Here is an 18,446-nt window from a genome sequence, read left to right as displayed (position 1 = left end):
TGGAGTTACCATCTTTCAAAAACTTGCAATGATTACGAAAATGATGAAAGATCATGAGCGGTAACTGAAGTTTTCCTTGTACGTTCAATTAATTACAATGGATAGGCCTACCCAATTATTGATAGAGATATTAATCTAGAAACATTGTGCATGACAAATTTGATCACAATCAGATCAATAAGAGCAAGAATTATTAAAGAAAGTGCGAAGTACAAGAAAAACAAAAATTCATAAATCAAAAGGCAAAAGCACAAAATTTATGTGGAAGAGAATCTTGAGTTTTCAACAGTGATTCGAATATTGATGATAAAGAAAGAGAGTTTTGGTTCTTCCTCGAAGAGCTTCATTAGTTTCATTTGTTTACACCAAGTGTATCCTTAACAGCATCAACAGCCCCTTGTGCCTTCGATTTCATCTGCTCACCACTCTGCAAAAAGAACTCCAATTAAATAAGCTTTTCTGGAAATATTTTCGGTTTCATTATTACTTTTCGCTACATCAAACACCAAAAGATACGAAAAACATTTTTCAAAAACCATTGTATGCCGAAACAAAAGAAGCCTTAATTAGTTAAAACATTAATTGTTGAACCTCTTGGCATGATTGCTTGGCACCTTGGGCAGCATTGCCTGCCTTGTCCATCATGCCGCTTGTCTTTTCCTGGAATTCAAAACATGCATATCAACATCATATATGTTCATATATGAAGGGATCCCTCTGTCTTAGGTGTATGACGCATACGCATGATACATGCATGTAACATGTAGTAGTATAACTCACCTCAGCTTGGCCCTTGGTCTGGCCAGCTTGGTAACTCGCATTCTGGGATTGGTCCATCTTAATTAGTCTCTATTTGGAGAAAAAACAAACTCACAAAGCAACTGTCTGAGCTGTGAAATATTAGGTTAAACTTAATTGGGTGATGGATGTAATGTGAGGAAAATTTTAATTTATAGGATTTTCAAGCCAATGCATTGCTATGCACGTGTATGCTTGTTGGGCATTAATTTTGGCCTTTGGACTAGAAGGCAGGAGCTGCTTTTGATGAGACTTATCATTAAATTCAAAGTTTGTTACGATTTTTGAGGGATATATAGACTTTTTCTTTGAGATAATTTGGTTTTTGATTAGAAAAAAGTAAATGTTATCGGATTTTTCCTCTCTCTCTTGGGGTAAATAGCTTAACGAGGCATTTCGGTATTTCTTCTGCATTTGTACATGCACAAAATTAGGACTAGTTAGCAATATTAAGTCACGATGACAACCTGCTAGTAAGTTGTAAGTTGTAATTTGGCACCACGCTAGGACAGTGATGTAATCTGACGTCATGATTGGTCAAGATTGTACCCTATGAGCGTATAACACTTAGTCAAAGGTCGTACCCTGTTAGTGGAAATCTCGTATAAAGAGAGGACATGCGATTATTTCGGATACAATCATTCTCACTACTAAGATTTTAGCTCTCACTCTCGAAGTAATTAACCTTTCCATCCTTGGATCCAAACATGATTTATAAGAGAAAATATATGATTTAAAGGAACAAATAAATTGAAGTAGATTAGGAAATTTAAAAGAGGAAAAGAAAGGAATCTTGTTAAAGCTCGTGGCTCTAAATTTTTCAGGTTCATGTTTATAAAGAGATAGCATATGTTTCTAAAACAAATTGGATCCAAACATTGTTTATAAAGAGAAAACATTCTTTTTGGGTCCACGGATCGAAACTAATACAACGAAAAATACTCTTTACCCTCCCCTCATGAAGTAGTCTTTTTCTGTGTTTTGACATCCAATATTTAAAAAGTGACATTCGATTCCCTTGAAGTATATAAATACTGTGGCAAGTTGGATCCTTCATCACTTTTTTCCATATTTTTGGACGGAATGCCAATCACATACAATGCAAGTGACACGTACTATGACCAACTTGGGCTGGAACGGAACCAGAAACTATTATGGGTAGGAGCCGAGGGTAAAAAAAAAATTTCTCCTAAGGGCCAATATCTTATAATTTTTTTTTTTACTTTATATATATATACCTTTATAATTTTTTGTTCTTAAGATTTGAGGGGGTGGCCATGGCCTATGCCAATCCCCCCTCCCTTTGTCCCTCAACTTGGGGATGGCCAAAACCACATTCCATGTGATCAAATGGAGGTGGCCAATTTGCCCAATTGACAGCTTGTCCACACCTTCTTTTTCTTCTTTTTTTTTTTTTTTTTTTTTTTTGGAGTTACAAATCGACATAATAATCAACGTGGTTCTACCATACTAACACTAATTAAATTTTTATTAATTATTTAATGATTAATGAGATAAGTAGCATTTAAATTAGTAAGTCTAATTTGTAAAACTTATAGTAAAAATGATAAATGATAGAATTTATTCATTTTTTAATGATTTTTATAATAAATAAATGAATTAACTATTAAATTTGTATGAGTTTACAAATTTAATAATTAATCTATTAAGGTTATAGATAAGATTAGAAAGGATGAAAAAAAAAAAAAAAAATGCTAAAGGCCCAACTTTTTTGCCCAACAAAAGTCCAACTTTTACCTTTTATTTTTTTTCTAAAAAAACCAAAATGAAAAATGGAAAAAATGTCTGAAGCAACCCTATCTATTTTTGGCCTTTCTTTTATTTAGTATTTTTAAAAAAAATGAAAAATAGTATTTTTCTTCATAATAATGACATTTTCTTAAAAAAAAAATGACATTATTATGAAAAAAATACCATTTTTCATTTTAAAAAAAATACCAAATAAAAGAAAGACAAAAAATAGATAGGGTTGTTTTAAACATTTTTTTTCATTTTTTATTTTATTTTATTTTTTAAAAATAAATAAGGTAAAAATTGAACTTTTGTTGAGCAAAAAAGTTGAGTCCATATCATTCCTAAAAAAAAAAAATGTTGATGCTGTCTCTTTCCCAAGATCACTATCAACCCTCCATATTCCGTGAAGCCACGTATGATCCTGTCTATCTTAAAACCACTAGCACTGGACGAGGTCACGGCCCCCATTGAGGCGCGTAGCATTTCACTACCCATATCTCTCCTCCTTCCGATAACCGATAAGTGATCGCACCCGGCACCCCACTCGCACTCGCCCCGCAAAATCCGCGCTTGTAACCACGTAGGTAAGAAAGCGCGTAAATCTATATAAGATCCACGCTGGGCTTCAAATTCTGACAACTCGATTGGTCCACCAAATGCCATCTCAATTCTCACACTTCTCCGAACTACGCTGGCACTTATCTAGTGCACCCACCACCAACAAAGCCTTTCCATAACTCCCTCTAATCCGACTTACCTCTCTATATATGCCTCTCATTTTTTCTTTCTATGCTTCGAAATTCACAAGATATTAAACACTAAATTATAATTTTAAAGACCACAGTCCTCTTGTGCAAATCAGAATCATATACCTCTGAATTTTCAAATGTTAGCATGTTTTTTTTTTTATCATTCTCAATCAATCTTATATATATGAGTTTTCAAGAGGTAGTTCAATCGGTTAAAACCACACCTAATGAAGCGGAGTTCACTAGTTCGAATCTCCCTCCCCCTCTTGTGCGAACATGTCAAAAAACAAAAAAAAAAAATCTTATATATACAAATAATTTTAAGTGGTCTACTTATATTTTACTTATATTCTATTAAGAATAATGTGACTATTAAAATCATTGCTAGAACTACACGAATAGAAGTAAAGTATATACCCTTTTACATCATGTTTATTATTCTGTTATGTCCCAGAGTCAGACAGTCAGTTTTCGTGCCTATATAATCCGCCGAAGCCTCACGAAAACACACGTAATATAGTCTGAGAGAGAGAGATTCCTCGAAAGTGTAGAGAGATTCCATATTTTGGAAAGTGAAAAATCAACCTTTTGATTCCACACCACTCGTATAGTTTATGGCAAACCGTGTGCTGAGAAGTCTCCGCAACTTGATCACCAGGCCTCTCACCTCCTCAACCTCACCATCATCAGCGTCATCGTCAGCCGCCGTCGATCACATCGCGAAGCCGGAACCCACGTTCCAAAAGCCACCAGCAAGCGCGCCGCTCAGACTCGACGATGCCGAGAAGCTCTTCTCGTGCGTGCCGACGTCGAAGCTCCTACGCGCCTCCGCAATCCTCCACGCCGCGGCCATCGAGCCCATGGTGGATTTCGGGACGTGGGTCATGCGGTCCAACCTCATGCACGTGGGCGTGACCAGGGGCGCCGTATTGGGCGCCCTGAGGCACACCTTTTACGAGCACTTCTGTGCCGGCGAGGACGCGGCCGCCGCCGGAGAATCCGTGCGGTGTCTCCACCTTTGTGGGCTCAGATCCATGCTCGATTACGCTGTGGAATACGCCGGCGACAACGACTCATCTGATCGTAACTTGGAGGCCTTCCTTCACACCGTTGAGTCTGCCACGTCTCTTCCACCTTCTTCCGTAAGCTTCAATTTCCACGCCCCATTTCTTCTTTTTTCTTGTAATTAATTTCAGAAAGTCTTTGGTTTCTCTGATTCAACAATTTTCTTTTTCTTTATTCTGCTTTTTTTTTTTTAATAACTAAACATAATTTAATCTTCTATGACTCATTTGGATTGATTTCTCACACAAATATATAAATAAAACTAATTTTCGAAAAAAAATAAACAGTCTCTTGAAAATTAAAAACAAAAAATAAAAACGTGTTCAACTTTTCTTGTTTATCATAACTTGTTATTAAAAAATTCATAATAACTTGGGTTAATTAGAACCCAAAACGAGTTATGGGCATGAGATGAGCCTGTACTCCACTCTGACGTGGCAATGTCTTGTCAGCACACTTTTTTACGTCCGAGAAAGCTTACGTGTCTTGTGGGTCCTACCTGCTGACAATTTGTAGATTTTTTTTTTTTTTTTGGCAAGTATTTGTAGAACATGTGTGGACTGCATTTGATGCTATAAAATAAAAAATTACAGTTTAGATTTAATGTAGAATGATTTTTTTTTGTGTTTTTTTCTTTGAAATTTGAATAGGTGAGTTGTCTGGTTGTGAAAATCACCGCGATTTGCCCAATGAAGCTGCTTGAGCGGGTGAGTGACTTGTTGAGATGGGAATACAAAGACCCTTGTTTCAATCTGCCATGGAAGAAGCTGGAAACCCTCCCCATTTTCTCAGGTTCAACCCCTACATATCACACCCTTAAGAAGCCTGAACCATTGACCCCAGAAGAGGAGAATGATCTTGTGCTAGGCCACCAGAGACTGCTAAAAATATGCCAAAAATGTCTAGAAGCCAATATCCCTCTAACAGTTGATGCAGAGTATAGTTCCATTCAACCCGCCATTGACTATTTCACCTACTCTTCTGCAATCATGTACAACAAAGATGACAACCCAATTGTGCATGGAACAATTCAGGCATACTTGAAAGATGCCAAAGAGAGGTTGTTGCTGGCATCAATGGCTGCAGACAAAAAGGGAATCCCCATGGGGTTCAAGTTGGTGAGGGGAGCTTATATGTCAAGTGAAAGGAAACTAGCTTCTTCATTGGGCTTTGAATCTCCTATACACAATTCTATACAGGATACGCATGTGTGCTACAATGACTGTGCTTCTTTCTTGCTAGAAAAGATTTCCAATGGCCCTGGAGCACTTGTTCTTGCCACTCACAATGTTGAATCAGGGAGAATTGCAGTGGCAAAAGCAAATGATTTGGGTATTGGGAAGTTGAACCAGAGGCTGCAATTTGCGCAGCTATATGGAATGGCTGATGCGCTTTCCTTCGGCTTGAGAAATGCAGGGTTTCAAGTGAGCAAGTACATGCCTTTTGGGCCTGTAGAGATGGTCATGCCATACCTTCTAAGGAGGGCTGAAGAGAATAGAGGTCTTTTATCTGCTTCAACCCTTGACAGGCAACTCATGAGGTAAACATTTAGTTTTCCAAAAAAAAAAAAAAAAGCAACCAAAATTGTTTTTTTTTCTTCTTTCTATGGTGTTGTTCTGATTTTTGCTTGCATTTATGCAGGAAAGAGTTGAAGAGGAGACTGATGGCAGCTGTTTTCTAAAGGCGAAGAAGATGTAGTATTTGAACAATCTGTACAAATATAATTGGTCTTATGATTGCAAATTTGATGACTTCTGATGAAGCAAGCAGCATTTCTTTTCTTTGGAAGAAACTTAAGCAAACAAGTTACAAGATCAAGCATGCTACTTTGATACATAACTTGAAACAAATACTTTTTCCTTTCTTCCTTGAGAAATCAAGGCAATTACTTGTACCCCACCCCCCAAAAAATAATAATAAAAAAATAAATAAAAAAAATTACCTCTACTCTTAGAAATCAATCAATTGATGCTTAATGGAAGTTTTTTTTTTTTTTTGGTCTGAATTTGTTGTTGTTTGTTAAAGTTTATTTTAATTGTTTGCTTGAAATTCCTTAGCAAATTAAAGCAGGAAAGATGGGGGATTGAGTGAAATGAGATTGCCTGGAAAGTGCTGCCATTGCCTGGGAAATTGAAGTTCAAATCTGAAAAAGGATTTGGCTTATCCTCATCACAGATTGATTTCTACTGATAAGTGATAAGCATGTGCATGTCGGTCACATGCATGTGTTTTGATTACGGCATGGGCTGAGGGGTCTGAAATCTCAATCCCATATCTTGAGATTTATGTAATGACTCATGCACGTGACATTATTATAACAAACCAAAGTGAAAAAAAAAACAAAACAAAAAATCATTAATTATTGTTACTAAGGAAGAACAAACTAACTTAGGAAAAAGCAACCCACATGTTTAACACGTAACAGTTTGGAGAAAAAACCTGTCCAGGCTCTGACTTGTATCATTTCATGATGTAAGAAGTATAATGCAAAGAACCCTTCATGACATAATCATGCTCAATCAACCAGGAAGAAAAATGCTCAATCAACATCATATGATATTCATATGGCATATGCTTCACGCCTCACGGATTTAGTGGGTCTCAATATCACAAGTGGAATCCCAACAAGTTGGGAGATCATTGGTTTTGTCGTGGCAATCTTGTATTCTGACTAGGGCATCGCACTTCCCATTCGGATAATGACTTTCAACCACAGGGGAGCCATCCATCCATCCATCCATATAATCCATATCTTCCCACAAACCACATAAAGTTGAATAGAGATTCCACTGCCCTTTGCCACCTTTTCCTTTTTCTTTTTCTTTTTCAATCAGATCCCAAAGCTTGCTTGCTACCATCCACAGTTGCTGATGCTATAGAAGAAATGCAGGTACACTGATGTTTCCCACTAAAAACGTGGTCCTGGTCTTTACTGATATGGAATCCAAGATCCTGTCCTTTGTATTCTTTCTGGCAAGTTGCTGGCACCAGTGATAAGATTAAGAGGGGCTACTAGTCATTTACAATTCAAAACTTAAGCTGAAAAGGGCATGAAATATGTATCTTAAGATTTCGAAAAAAACTGAAAAGGAAAAGGGAAGGACAAAAGGATATCAAAATGTTCAAGCCCAAATATCATGGGCATATCAAATGACACATCCTTTAAGCATATCCGTATACCAAACATGTTTCAGCTGCATGAAAAGACATACTGATCAATGGCCTATTGGTCCAATGTAAACTGAGGGCCTTGAATCTTAAGAGTTTGCAAGTCAAATTTCCAAAGCAGTGCCCATTCAGTGCATGGATTTTGTGGAAGGGACTTATTGTTTGACAAACAAAAAAAAAGGTGACTTGATAGTTAACCCAGTCAAAATCAAGTCTGACCTGCTCACTGTAATTTAAGCTCAAGGCTTTCATTCGTTTATGGAAAAGAGTAGGAAAATAAAATATAAAGTAATAATAGTGTTGTAGTTTGCATGAAAAAATTAGAGAGAAGGTGGAGGCTCCTTACACCTCACATAGCCTCACATACTTTATTATATAGGTTGAAAAATATTACAATGATTAAAATACTCGTGAACTCTAAACCATAACAAACTCTTCTATCACTCCCGTTCAAGCTGGAGTATATATATCACAGAAGCCCAGCTTGTAAGAAACAAGCAAACGAAAAACATACTCTAATACTCCCCTCAAGCTATAACAACTTTGAGCACACAATACAAAGACCAAGTTATAAAAAAAAATATAAACATGAACATGAAAATGCAGTAAACCAAATATAAACAAACGAAAATCATTATGACAACCCATTACCCTTATAAGGATTTAACACCAAACAACCCTCTTTTAGAAGGGACCCATTACAACTTGTCTTCCTCTTCCCTTCTCATTCTTACTAAATACAACAACCTGAAGACTGAGGCAAGGCATCCACTTCCCAGTCCTGAGCCGCTCTAGGAAAACTCGCATTCATATGTCGTTGTGTAGCTGTATGTGGTGACTGGTTTTCATTACTTTCTGGTGCATTTGGTGTGAGTCTGGTCTGTTGTGGAGATTTTCAGTCGAGTATATTGAGTTTCGGCTCGTTTAGTTGCCTTTTCGATTGGATTAGTTGTATTTCAGCCCATTTTGGTTGTTTTAGGTCAAGTTTTTTAACTTTTTTTTGATAAGTAAAAATGTACATATCAAAAAAACCCAAAAGGGCGCAACACAATTACACTAAGTAGAAGCGAGCACCAAGAATCGCCCAAGAAAAAAACCCTAAGCTCACAAGGGGCCCCATAAGAGACACACATAGACCCAAACAAAAACCCTAAAGCCCGAAACATACCAGGACTAAGACCTACAAATGCCCAATAACAGCCCTAAAAATCCAAAGACCCTAATGCACCTCAGGGGGGAAAAGAAAAAATATTTTTAGACCCGAGAAACCCCCGCCGACGCTGGCACCTCACCTGAGTCGCCTCCAAATTTAAGGTGCACTCCAAATTGTTGAGCTCCCTCAACCCCTTAACCTTAGAAACAGAAATAGATTCCCTCTTGTCCTTATCGATAGAAGAAAAAAGATCCAACATACTTTTATCATCACCTCCCTACAACCCCATCACAGAGGCGAAATTCATCGTGTCCATCACCTCCTTGGAATAGCCCTCCTCCCCCTCCACCGGAGTTTCAACCACAATCCAACATACTTTTTAACTTTTGGCCAGTTCAATTGTTATTTCGGCTGGTCCCAATTGTTTTCTACGTGTTTCATTGAATTTCAGCCGATTCCATTCTCTTTCGGCTGGCTCATTTGGCTTTTGGGCCAATTCTGTTTGTTTTTTGCCGATTCAGTTGGCTTTTCGACTAGCTCAATGATTTTTCGGCCAATTCAGTTTGTTTCTTGGCCAAGTCAAGCGATTACATGGTCTGTTCAGATCCTTTTCAGTTTGTTGATTCTGTTTGTGACAAGTTGTTTGCGGTAAGTAGATTTTGCTACTCCTTAAAAGACCTTCATCATGGATGTGCTACATTTATTTGTTCAAAGTTGATAATCTCCAACTTGAAGGGTAGTCTTAGAGGATTTTATCCATTTCATTTATCTAGTTGAGTTTGTCTTTGTTTAGGTTTAGTGGTATTTATCTTTATCTAGGTTGGTGGTAGTTATAAAGATTAGTATGGAGAAAATAACATAAGCCCATCAGTTACTATCCTCTCTCTCTCTCTCTCTAAAGATTAGTATGGGAAAGGAATTAGCACAAAGGCTTTGCATTTATTATAATGGATATTTCTCTTGTGGAGAAGATTATAAATAGAAATCAAAATTTATTTGACATTCAAAAATTATATAACATTCTGAATATTATAGTAGATATGTAACAGTAAAAGACATCAAGCAAACATACTTATCAGCTAAGAGTTTGATAGCCTAATGGACCTTGCACTCCATCCTGTCTGGTGACATTCCTTCCCACCATAGAGGGAATCCAGGGAAACAGTTTCCAAAGCTCCTTGCTTAGTGTACTTGGCCTCAGATGCTTATCATTGATCCCAAATTTTGCTCTTTCAATAGCATCCATTATATCTTCCATCGTCACAGTTTCACTGCCTGCAAAACCCAGAAGAATTTATATTTACACTTACTTGTCCATTATTCACCAAGAGGACAAAGAAAACAACAACAATGAGATAGAAGAAGGAAAGAAAAGGGGGGAGGGATGGGCTGCTCAAACAATATTGTAGGTTTTTACTTCCACCTCACCTCTACGAGCAGCAAGTAAAGCAGCTTCATTAACAATGTTTGCAAGATCAGCACCTACAAAACCTGGAGTCAGGGAAGCAACTAGATCGCAGATAAGATGTTTGTCTTCCTCTAGTGGAACTCCTCTCAAATGTACAGCCAATATCCTTTTCCTTCCTTCAGCATCTGGTTCTCCTACAAGTACCTTTCTTGAGAAGCGACCAGGCCTACAGAGAGCTGCATCCAATGCTTCAGGCCTATTAGTTGCTGCAATAACAACCACTTTCATGTCCGACTCAAATCCATCCATCTCTGTGAGCAACTACAAAAGCAGAAACAGTATTAAAAGCCAATTGAAACATGGAACTTCCATGCAACCGCATAGAAAATTAAGATTTATGATCATAAAAGGAAACAATCCAGTGATCCTGATATAGATAAAGTATATGCTAAGAATATCAATAGTCTTAAAAAAAAGGTCAAGACTTCTAGAGGATGCATATGTTTCTCAACAAAAGCAAAAACAAACAAACAAACAAAAAATTCAGATTTTTTTTTTCAGAACAGGAATTCACTTCTTTCTTTCTTTCTTTCTTTCTTTCTTTTGAATTCAGTAGGTTTGACAATGATTCAAATTTTTTTGATAACATCATATCATGCTCTATAAAGTGGAATTCCATAGTAATAATGCAAAAGGCCACTTGAGCTAAGAAATCATTTGAAAAATAGTTAATGTAAAACATATAGACAAAAAGAGTGCAAGAGTTGCTAGTAGATTTGAATTCTTACCTGGTTTAATGTTTGGTCACGTTCATCATTGAAACTTCTACCACGCTTCCCTCCAACTGCATCAAGTTCATCAATGAATATGATTGAAGGAGCAGACTTCCTTGCCACATTAAAAAGGTCTCGAATACGAGCTGCTCCTCTTCCAACAAACAACTCCACAAATTCACTAGCAGAAACAGTGAAGAATGGTACTCCTGCTTCTCCAGCCACTGCACGGGCCAGTAATGTTTTTCCTGTTCCTGGAGGGCCCACCAGTAATACACCTCTAGGTAACTTTGCTCCTAGCTTTTGATAGTTAACATCTCCTTGTAGGCATGAAACTATCTATAAATTGTGTCCATAAATATCAAAGGAAGAAAATTAAATTTCTGATCACAAGTACAAGACCAATCTAGGGCACATAGTTCACACAATGTTTTAGACAATAAACAACGGTCTTCAAGCAAACTGGCTTCAGAAGTCCATAGAGGACAAATAAGAGAGAGAGAGAGAGAGAGAGAGAGAAAGAGAGATTGAATGATATCTGCACTGTTTTTCTTCTTCTAGATCAGTTTTCATACAAATGAAGAAGCTTCCACAAGAATATTACTGAGAAAGCTAAAGTGCCCGCAACGTGTATAAAATGATGCAGAAGATTGCTGCACGCCTTAGGCACTAGGTGGGATAAAATTAAAATTAAAATATGTGATACCACAAATATACATTGATGACCCATTACAATCATAACAGATGATCAAGAATGCCTCCAATTCTTGCCACAAAAAATAGGAAAAACATTGAAGAGGTCCCTAAGATTTAACCTTTTATCAAAACAGTCCCTAATGTTTAAAATTAAACAAATCACTCTTTAAGACATGCTTTGCTATCAAATTGCTCCCATCATACATCTATCGTTAAGGTTTTTAATAGAAATTGTGACAATGTAAGCATAAAATCAGGACGAAGTTTGTATGCGAATCTAAAATTTGAACAGGTGGTTGTTAAGGGCATGTATGGACATTAGAAGAACATTGCCAATTCAAGATGATGATCACTACAAATTGTCTTATATTAATTCACTTGAGAAAATATATTTTATTTTGTATTTAGCATGGAGGATATTGAAATTGGCAGCCATCACAGAAATGAGAGTAAAAATTTAAATGTCAGCACTGCACAAACTGCTTGTAAAATCAGTTTCAATGCAGCACAATGCATAAGAAGATAATCAACTAAGTCCCCATTATCCACATATATTTAAACAGAAATCTCTTTTGCAAAGACTACAATTTTCTATTAAGTAGGTGCTACGAATTTTAGCCTATGATTCAATGATCTGTCAGATTTTACAATTTAAGAACTACCAACCCTGTTCCAAGGGGGCAAATGTTCATAAACTAGTATGACTACTGCAGAGGGACTTCAAGAACGGCCAATAGGTCCTTAAACCTACTCTAGAAGTCAATACCTGAAATTAAAAGATGAGCCAATATAGACAACTCTCCAATTCTGCGTCTTTTGTGTTTGGACATTCAGGACTAACCGAATCTGAAGGAGTTGTGTCTTACATAATCGAAGTTGCTCATCCAGACTCACAATAAACAATATTAAGATATTCCCATTCTAGTTCCACAACAACTTAAATATTTTATATGAACACCACCAAATAAAGTAAAGTATCAGTACTTTAGTAGCACCTTGCATAATTCTTTGTACTTAAAACTTTTTTTCTTTTGGCATTAAATACTGCATACTAAATAATCTCAAAAGTGGCACACATATATAAGTACATATTCAATAGACTCAAAAATCTAGAAGTCCTAAAAGTGAATCATGAGTAATAGCTTATATGCAGGGGGGTTTGCTAGCCATTTGTATCTAGCAGTTTTAAGTTTTTAACCAGGCACAAAAATCTCTAAGATAAGGGGAAAAAACTATGCCATGCCTCCTAATTATCAACTTTGTTATAAGTTTCCAATGCAACTATGCCTTATCAAATCAGAAATCTACAGTCTCAACAATATAAATTAGGGACAGGATTTCTGCATTTGATGCAATTTCAACGAATAAATCTTACCTCCATAAGCTCCAACTTAGCAGCATCAACACCTTCCACATCATCAAACCCAACCATCTGATTATTAGGTTGCCGCTTTTTTGCTGGACTATTAGCAGCAGAAAGTTGCCGATAAAGAAGCCACATCAAAGGAATCAGAGGAATCCAAAGAGATATCACAGTTATCAAAGTACTCCTCATCGAAGTCAACACTGATTGAGGAGCCGAACTATATGTAATTCCCCTCTCTCTCATCAAGCTAAGGAGAAATTTTTCATCGTGATCAATTTTTCTCGTCGAATACTGCCACTCCGGGTTAGAAGCTCGAGTCCTTGAAAATCTTTTCAATACACTTACATTCAGTGCTTGGCTTGTTCTTGAACCATCATCTGTTGCAACCTTATCAGATCCACTCTCAGTTGCAACATTAATTACTGGCGGTTCCCCATGTGATGTTTCAGTATTCGAAGTACTCTGCAAGTTCGTATTATAATATATTCGACGAGATCCCTCTTCAAGTAAAACCTTAGTAACAGACCCATCTTGAAGGCTCAATATCAAGTCTGAATATGGAACAACCCTTGGAGCTGGCAATGCTGAAAACTTCAAAAACAAATAGCTTGCCCCCAGTGCAATAGAAATTGAAGTTGCAAGTGCCAGTCGTCTTATGTTCTTCCGCAAAAACATTCCAATATCATTTAGAATTGACCTAATCGAAATCATTTTCAGTCTTATGCTTAATAACCTTAACCTCGGGCGTAATCTTAATGAGAACCTCTTTCTCAATCTCACATAAACATTCTGTTTTTTACCCAAGTGGGTCTGTTTATCTCCTCTGTTTCCACTCCTCAGTGGCTCGATCACATTTTTACAAGACAATGCACGTTGAGATTTATTGCAACAATTGTAAAAGCCCAAGCCACTATTCCCACTAATCAGGGAACTAAGCTTATTATTCCAGGACAACCCAATTTGAGATTTGCAGCAATCATAGAACCCCCGAGAGGAAAACTCAGATAAACCACAACAAAAACCTCTATATCTAGCCAAAGACTTGGTTTTTCCACCGCGAACTCCCACTTTCTCTAGAGAAATAAGAAACCCTTTGTTGCAAATAACAGAAAAACAAGCCATCTACGTCTGTTGCACAGCAATGGCAATCTATAAAACTAACATTACCCACAAACTGTATGAACTTAATATATGAGATTCTTCCACCATTGAAACCAAAAACACCAGACAAATGGGAGAATATTGGGAAAACAATAAACTGCAAAGTGAGAAACACTTGCTAGAGCTGTAACAGACCCAGTAAAGTGATTAGCTTTTGGTGTATTACCTGGTTCTTCTAGCTTCAGAGAAGGGAGACGGGCCTGATAATTGGGACTTTGTCTCAGCTGGGTAAGATAAGAAATGTGTAGGCTTTCACTTTTTAGAAGATCTTAGCTTCGTAAGATAAGAAAGATATCCACATGTTAAGCCGGGTGGGGCTCGGCATGTAATTATAACCGTTAACCGTTTTCGTAGATGGTAAAAATTGCTGCGTTTAGGGATCAGGATCCCCGACAATCCTCAAAAAATTGCCCAACAATTTTTTCTCAAATCCTGACCATCTAATGTCATCCAACAGCCACAATTTTACCACGTATCTCAACTAAAAATAAATAATAAAATATTATTTATTTTAAAAATATATATATAAAATATTAAAATAAAAAATAAAAAAAACTCCAGTGGTGAGCCATACATGGGTGCGGCCACCCACCCTAGGGGAGGTGTGGCCCCCACAGGGATTCAGTGGCCAAAACACCCCAAAGGCCATGAGAGTGTTTGTGCGTACATGTGGCCAAAATTAAATCACCTAGAGACCCGCGAGGGGTGGCCCGGCCACTAGCCCCTGGTGGTTCCTTCCCATAGCTTTTTGGCCGCTTTTTTATTTATTTATTTTTATTTATTTATTTTTTTTATATATTTTGTTTTATATATTTTTTTAAAAAATAAATAATATTTTATTATTTATTTTTAGTTGGGACACATGGCAAAATTGTGGCTGTTGGATAGCCAGGATTTGAGAAAAAACTGTTGGGCAATTTTTTGAGGATTATTGGGGATCTTGATCCCGGTTTTAGGGGTAAAGGATGGCGGTTAATAATTACTAACCGTCTAACTTTATATATAATAATATTAAAATATATATTAAATATTTTATAGTAATAAAATATATAATAAACCCTCTATAAATGAGGTTGTTTTGAGTTAAACACCAAAACAGTGTCATTTGGCCTTACTTTATTTAAAAAACATTGGCTGGCCCAAAAAAAACATTTTTTTTTTCCATCTTTTTTGGAATATTTTGGCCTTAAAACCGTTAAAATAAGCCCAAAAAAATAGGTCAGTTAAATGCTCAAAACACTTAAAAAGCTTAAAAACCCATATAAAAAAAAGCAGTTATAAAACTACCAGTTATTGGATTGAGTAACCATTAACCGCCCGTTATAAAATAACCTCTAACCGCCTAGGCAGTTGCGGTTATTAAAAATCGATAACCGCCCAAGGCAGTTGCAGTTAGCAGTTATAGCCAATAACCACTAGTTATAACCGTTTGCACACCCTTAGGAGTAGAGATTTCGACAGCTTAGGGTCATCCCAGCGTCTGCCAAAGTTGACGTGGCTAAGATTTTTTTTTTTTTTTTTTTTAAATAACATCAGATATTTTGCTTGCTTTTAAAAAAAAAATAATAATAAAATAAAATTAAAGAAGAGAGATATTAAAAGGAAATCTAAATTTGAAGTATTAACACTAAATTTGAAGTATTAGCACCAAATTTGAGGCATTAGCATCAAATTTAGGATGATCGAATCCATTTTAGGTGATACAATCCTTAAAGGGTTAACTTTTCACCCCTAAATTTTAGTTTTGAATTCAAAAATAAGTTTTGAGGCATTAAAAATTAAATATTAACTCATAAAAATTTAACTAAAAATGACAAAAATTTTATTATTACTATTTTTTAATATATATCCTAAAGGCAGCCGGGACTCCACCCTTAGATGGGGCTTTTTAGCTTCTCATGGGTGTGTATCACCGCATAAGAGTCGCGCAAAGCTGCGCAAGCCCCTTACTTGCACGCGTGTCCGCAGAACTTGGAATAGTATCTGAATTCTTGTGAGAACCACCGGTTTGGGATATGTTTGTTAAGCATTTTGAAAAGGGTTAAAAGGGAAATATCACACTTTTCAATTCTTTTTTTCTTCTTAAAAGTTTGATTTCCAAGAAATGTATTCTCGTCTTGGTAACATACTTTTTAAAATAATATATCTCATCTACGAAGACACGTCATTTAGAAGTTAGAACCAACTTTTAAGATTGGATTATCATTTACTACTTTTTGTATTTACTGTTTCTTGCTTGGGGTTTGGGAGGTCAAATTTATGTCCATCATTCCACATGGATCATCCTCGCACCTCCTCTGTCTTCACTAATCTGCCCTCTTTCTCACTAGGGTTGAAAGAACGGGCGGTTATTAACCACCCGCTAATTGCTAACCACTTTTAAAGACGATTAGAAAAAACTACTAATCACCTATGATGATGTAGTTAACAGTTTTAGGATTTAAAAAAAGGCTAATCATTAACCATTAACAGCTTATATATATACATGAAATTTCTTTCCCCCTTTTTTTTTGGATTCAGAATTAAGCTCAAAAAACTTTTGATCTGATCTGGTTGGGCATCAAACTCACCGTCCTGTAGGATATCCCCCAAATATTGTATATTTACCTCTCAGCCTCTCCAGTTTCCTTAGAAGCTGGTTATGAGCCAAGTTTTATGGGATTTTTTTGTTAGCACTCTCGATCAAGGGTCATCATTAGCTTTGCTATCAGCATTCCTACTTGACCTTCTCTGTCGAGATCTTGATTCGGAATATTGAGAAACTAGACATTTGTCTATATTGAGGGTTTTTGTTGTTGATTTGCTTGTAATTTGTTATGTATTTTTCTAGTTTTTTTTAATTTCACAATGCATGACTATCCCAACCAATTATTGATTTTTTTAAAAAAAATAATAAAAACTAATCAAATAGTTAGTTGATATTGCTATGTCAGTATTGTGAAATATTTTATGAGAAAAAAATGTAAGAAGTGTTATATACCACATTTTTATCCTATAATTATCTCATAATGATGATGTGGTTGCCATAACCAACCATTTGATATATATTTTTTTGTTTAACAATGAATAATCCAAAGGTTGATTAAGACCGCTACATCAACATTGCACGGTATTGTAGGAAAACTGCTGGTTTGTGGTCATGGGGAATGAATAGGAAGAGACAATTGTTATCAAACAAAATAAAAACTCATTTGTTAGGTTTGTTTTATTGGACAAAGCCATCAAAGAAGTTTGTACCACAAATTATACATGGTTTATAGCAGCATTCACCGTTTTTAGAAGTAGAACAGAAAACAATATGAAAAAAATTGAAATTGAAATGTAGATCAAGTTGCATACCCTATTTACATTCTATATTTATCTGCATTTTCTCAAATTCCAAATAGAGTATTAGAATTTGAAATATACCTATGATTCCTATCCCGGAAAGAAAAGAAGTTCTGAGATGTAAAACTGATCTTAGAAGCTTAAAATGAAAAAAAAAAAAAAAGAAAAATCCAAATCAGCAAGCATTGTTTAGGCTGGTCATCCTAAAAAAGTTAAACTTATTAGAATCAAATGAACAAAATTACATCAATTACAACTTTCGATTAAAGTCATACCCTATTCTTCCTTTCCTCAGGCCTATGAGGCTGAATATTTGATGTATAATAATTTGAGAATAGCACTTCAAATGGTCAATCCCTCCACTCTCTCTAACTCACGGCTAGGAGATGAAAAACACTTTATATAATTTTTTGGATACTCCTTTACATGAAATGTTAGACTTAAATACATGAGACGCAATCACAAAGCAAATAACTGACAGCCTATTACTAACATAACTATTGACTCAGTAATTATGTGTAAACCAACTTAAAAACATAAACCATAATGTGGCTTCTGTATTCAAGAGGAAGAAGAGAAAACTAAACGAGTGTTTCAAAGATTTTCAAGCAATCGGATTAAAGTAACAAATTAAACCCTAAACACAACACAAAATGAATTTTAAAAATGAGTTTCAGAAGGTAGTGATTTGTATGAAGAATAAGAAATAGTAGGGAAGAATAGAGAAATATTTGAGGAACAAAGGAATAGAAATAGCGATGACTCCCCAGTATGATTTCAAGTGTTTGAGGAATGCGGGAAGAAAGTTGTAACGGTTATGTTTACTAGGAAGTAGGAACTGAACTAACGGATAAATAGCAATGTGAAGCAAAGTGGAATCGTTTTTAAGTGATTTTAAAATGCATAATTATTATTTTAAATCTATGATAATTTGATTAATTATTTTAAACAAAACGTTTCTTATACTTTTGCATTAATTCCCGCTGTTAAACATGGGCCTGCAAAATTTTCATTATTTTTTCCAAGG

General features: G+C 36.0%; 2 protein-coding genes across 3 annotated transcripts; one reads left to right on the top strand and one right to left on the bottom strand.

Annotated features, from left to right (window-relative positions):
• Positions 1–3,831: 3,831 nt before the first annotated feature.
• On the top strand, positions 3,832–6,265 carry LOC132181396 (proline dehydrogenase 1, mitochondrial). Its single transcript, XM_059594598.1, has 3 exons — positions 3,832–4,444; positions 5,018–5,907; positions 6,009–6,265. Exons 1-3 carry the CDS (start codon positions 3,917–3,919, stop codon positions 6,046–6,048), a joined length of 1,458 nt encoding a protein of 485 aa, XP_059450581.1. The 5' UTR covers positions 3,832–3,916; the 3' UTR covers positions 6,049–6,265.
• Positions 6,266–6,703: 438 nt separating this feature from the next.
• On the bottom strand, positions 6,704–14,329 carry LOC132180799 (probable inactive ATP-dependent zinc metalloprotease FTSHI 3, chloroplastic). Of its 2 annotated transcripts, none has more exons than XM_059593755.1 (5): positions 12,941–14,329; positions 10,885–11,208; positions 10,117–10,417; positions 9,761–9,963; positions 6,704–7,348 (listed from the first exon to the last, which is right to left on the bottom strand). In XM_059593755.1, the coding sequence occupies exons 1-4, from the start codon at positions 14,051–14,053 to the stop codon at positions 9,764–9,766; spliced, it is 1,938 nt and encodes a 645-aa protein (XP_059449738.1). In that variant the 5' UTR covers positions 14,054–14,329; the 3' UTR covers positions 6,704–7,348; positions 9,761–9,763. The 2 variants fall into 2 exon arrangements, with proteins under 2 accessions (XP_059449738.1, XP_059449739.1); XM_059593756.1 differs by having other exon boundaries at positions 6,704–7,337.
• Positions 14,330–18,446: the final 4,117 nt, after the last annotated feature.

The sequence above is a fragment of the Corylus avellana genome, chromosome ca5 (genome assembly GCF_901000735.1).
Source record: "Corylus avellana chromosome ca5, CavTom2PMs-1.0".
NCBI lineage: Eukaryota > Viridiplantae > Streptophyta > Magnoliopsida > Fagales > Betulaceae > Corylus > Corylus avellana.
Note: the sequence above shows the minus strand (reverse complement) of the source record. Positions and strands in the feature narration are given on the sequence as shown.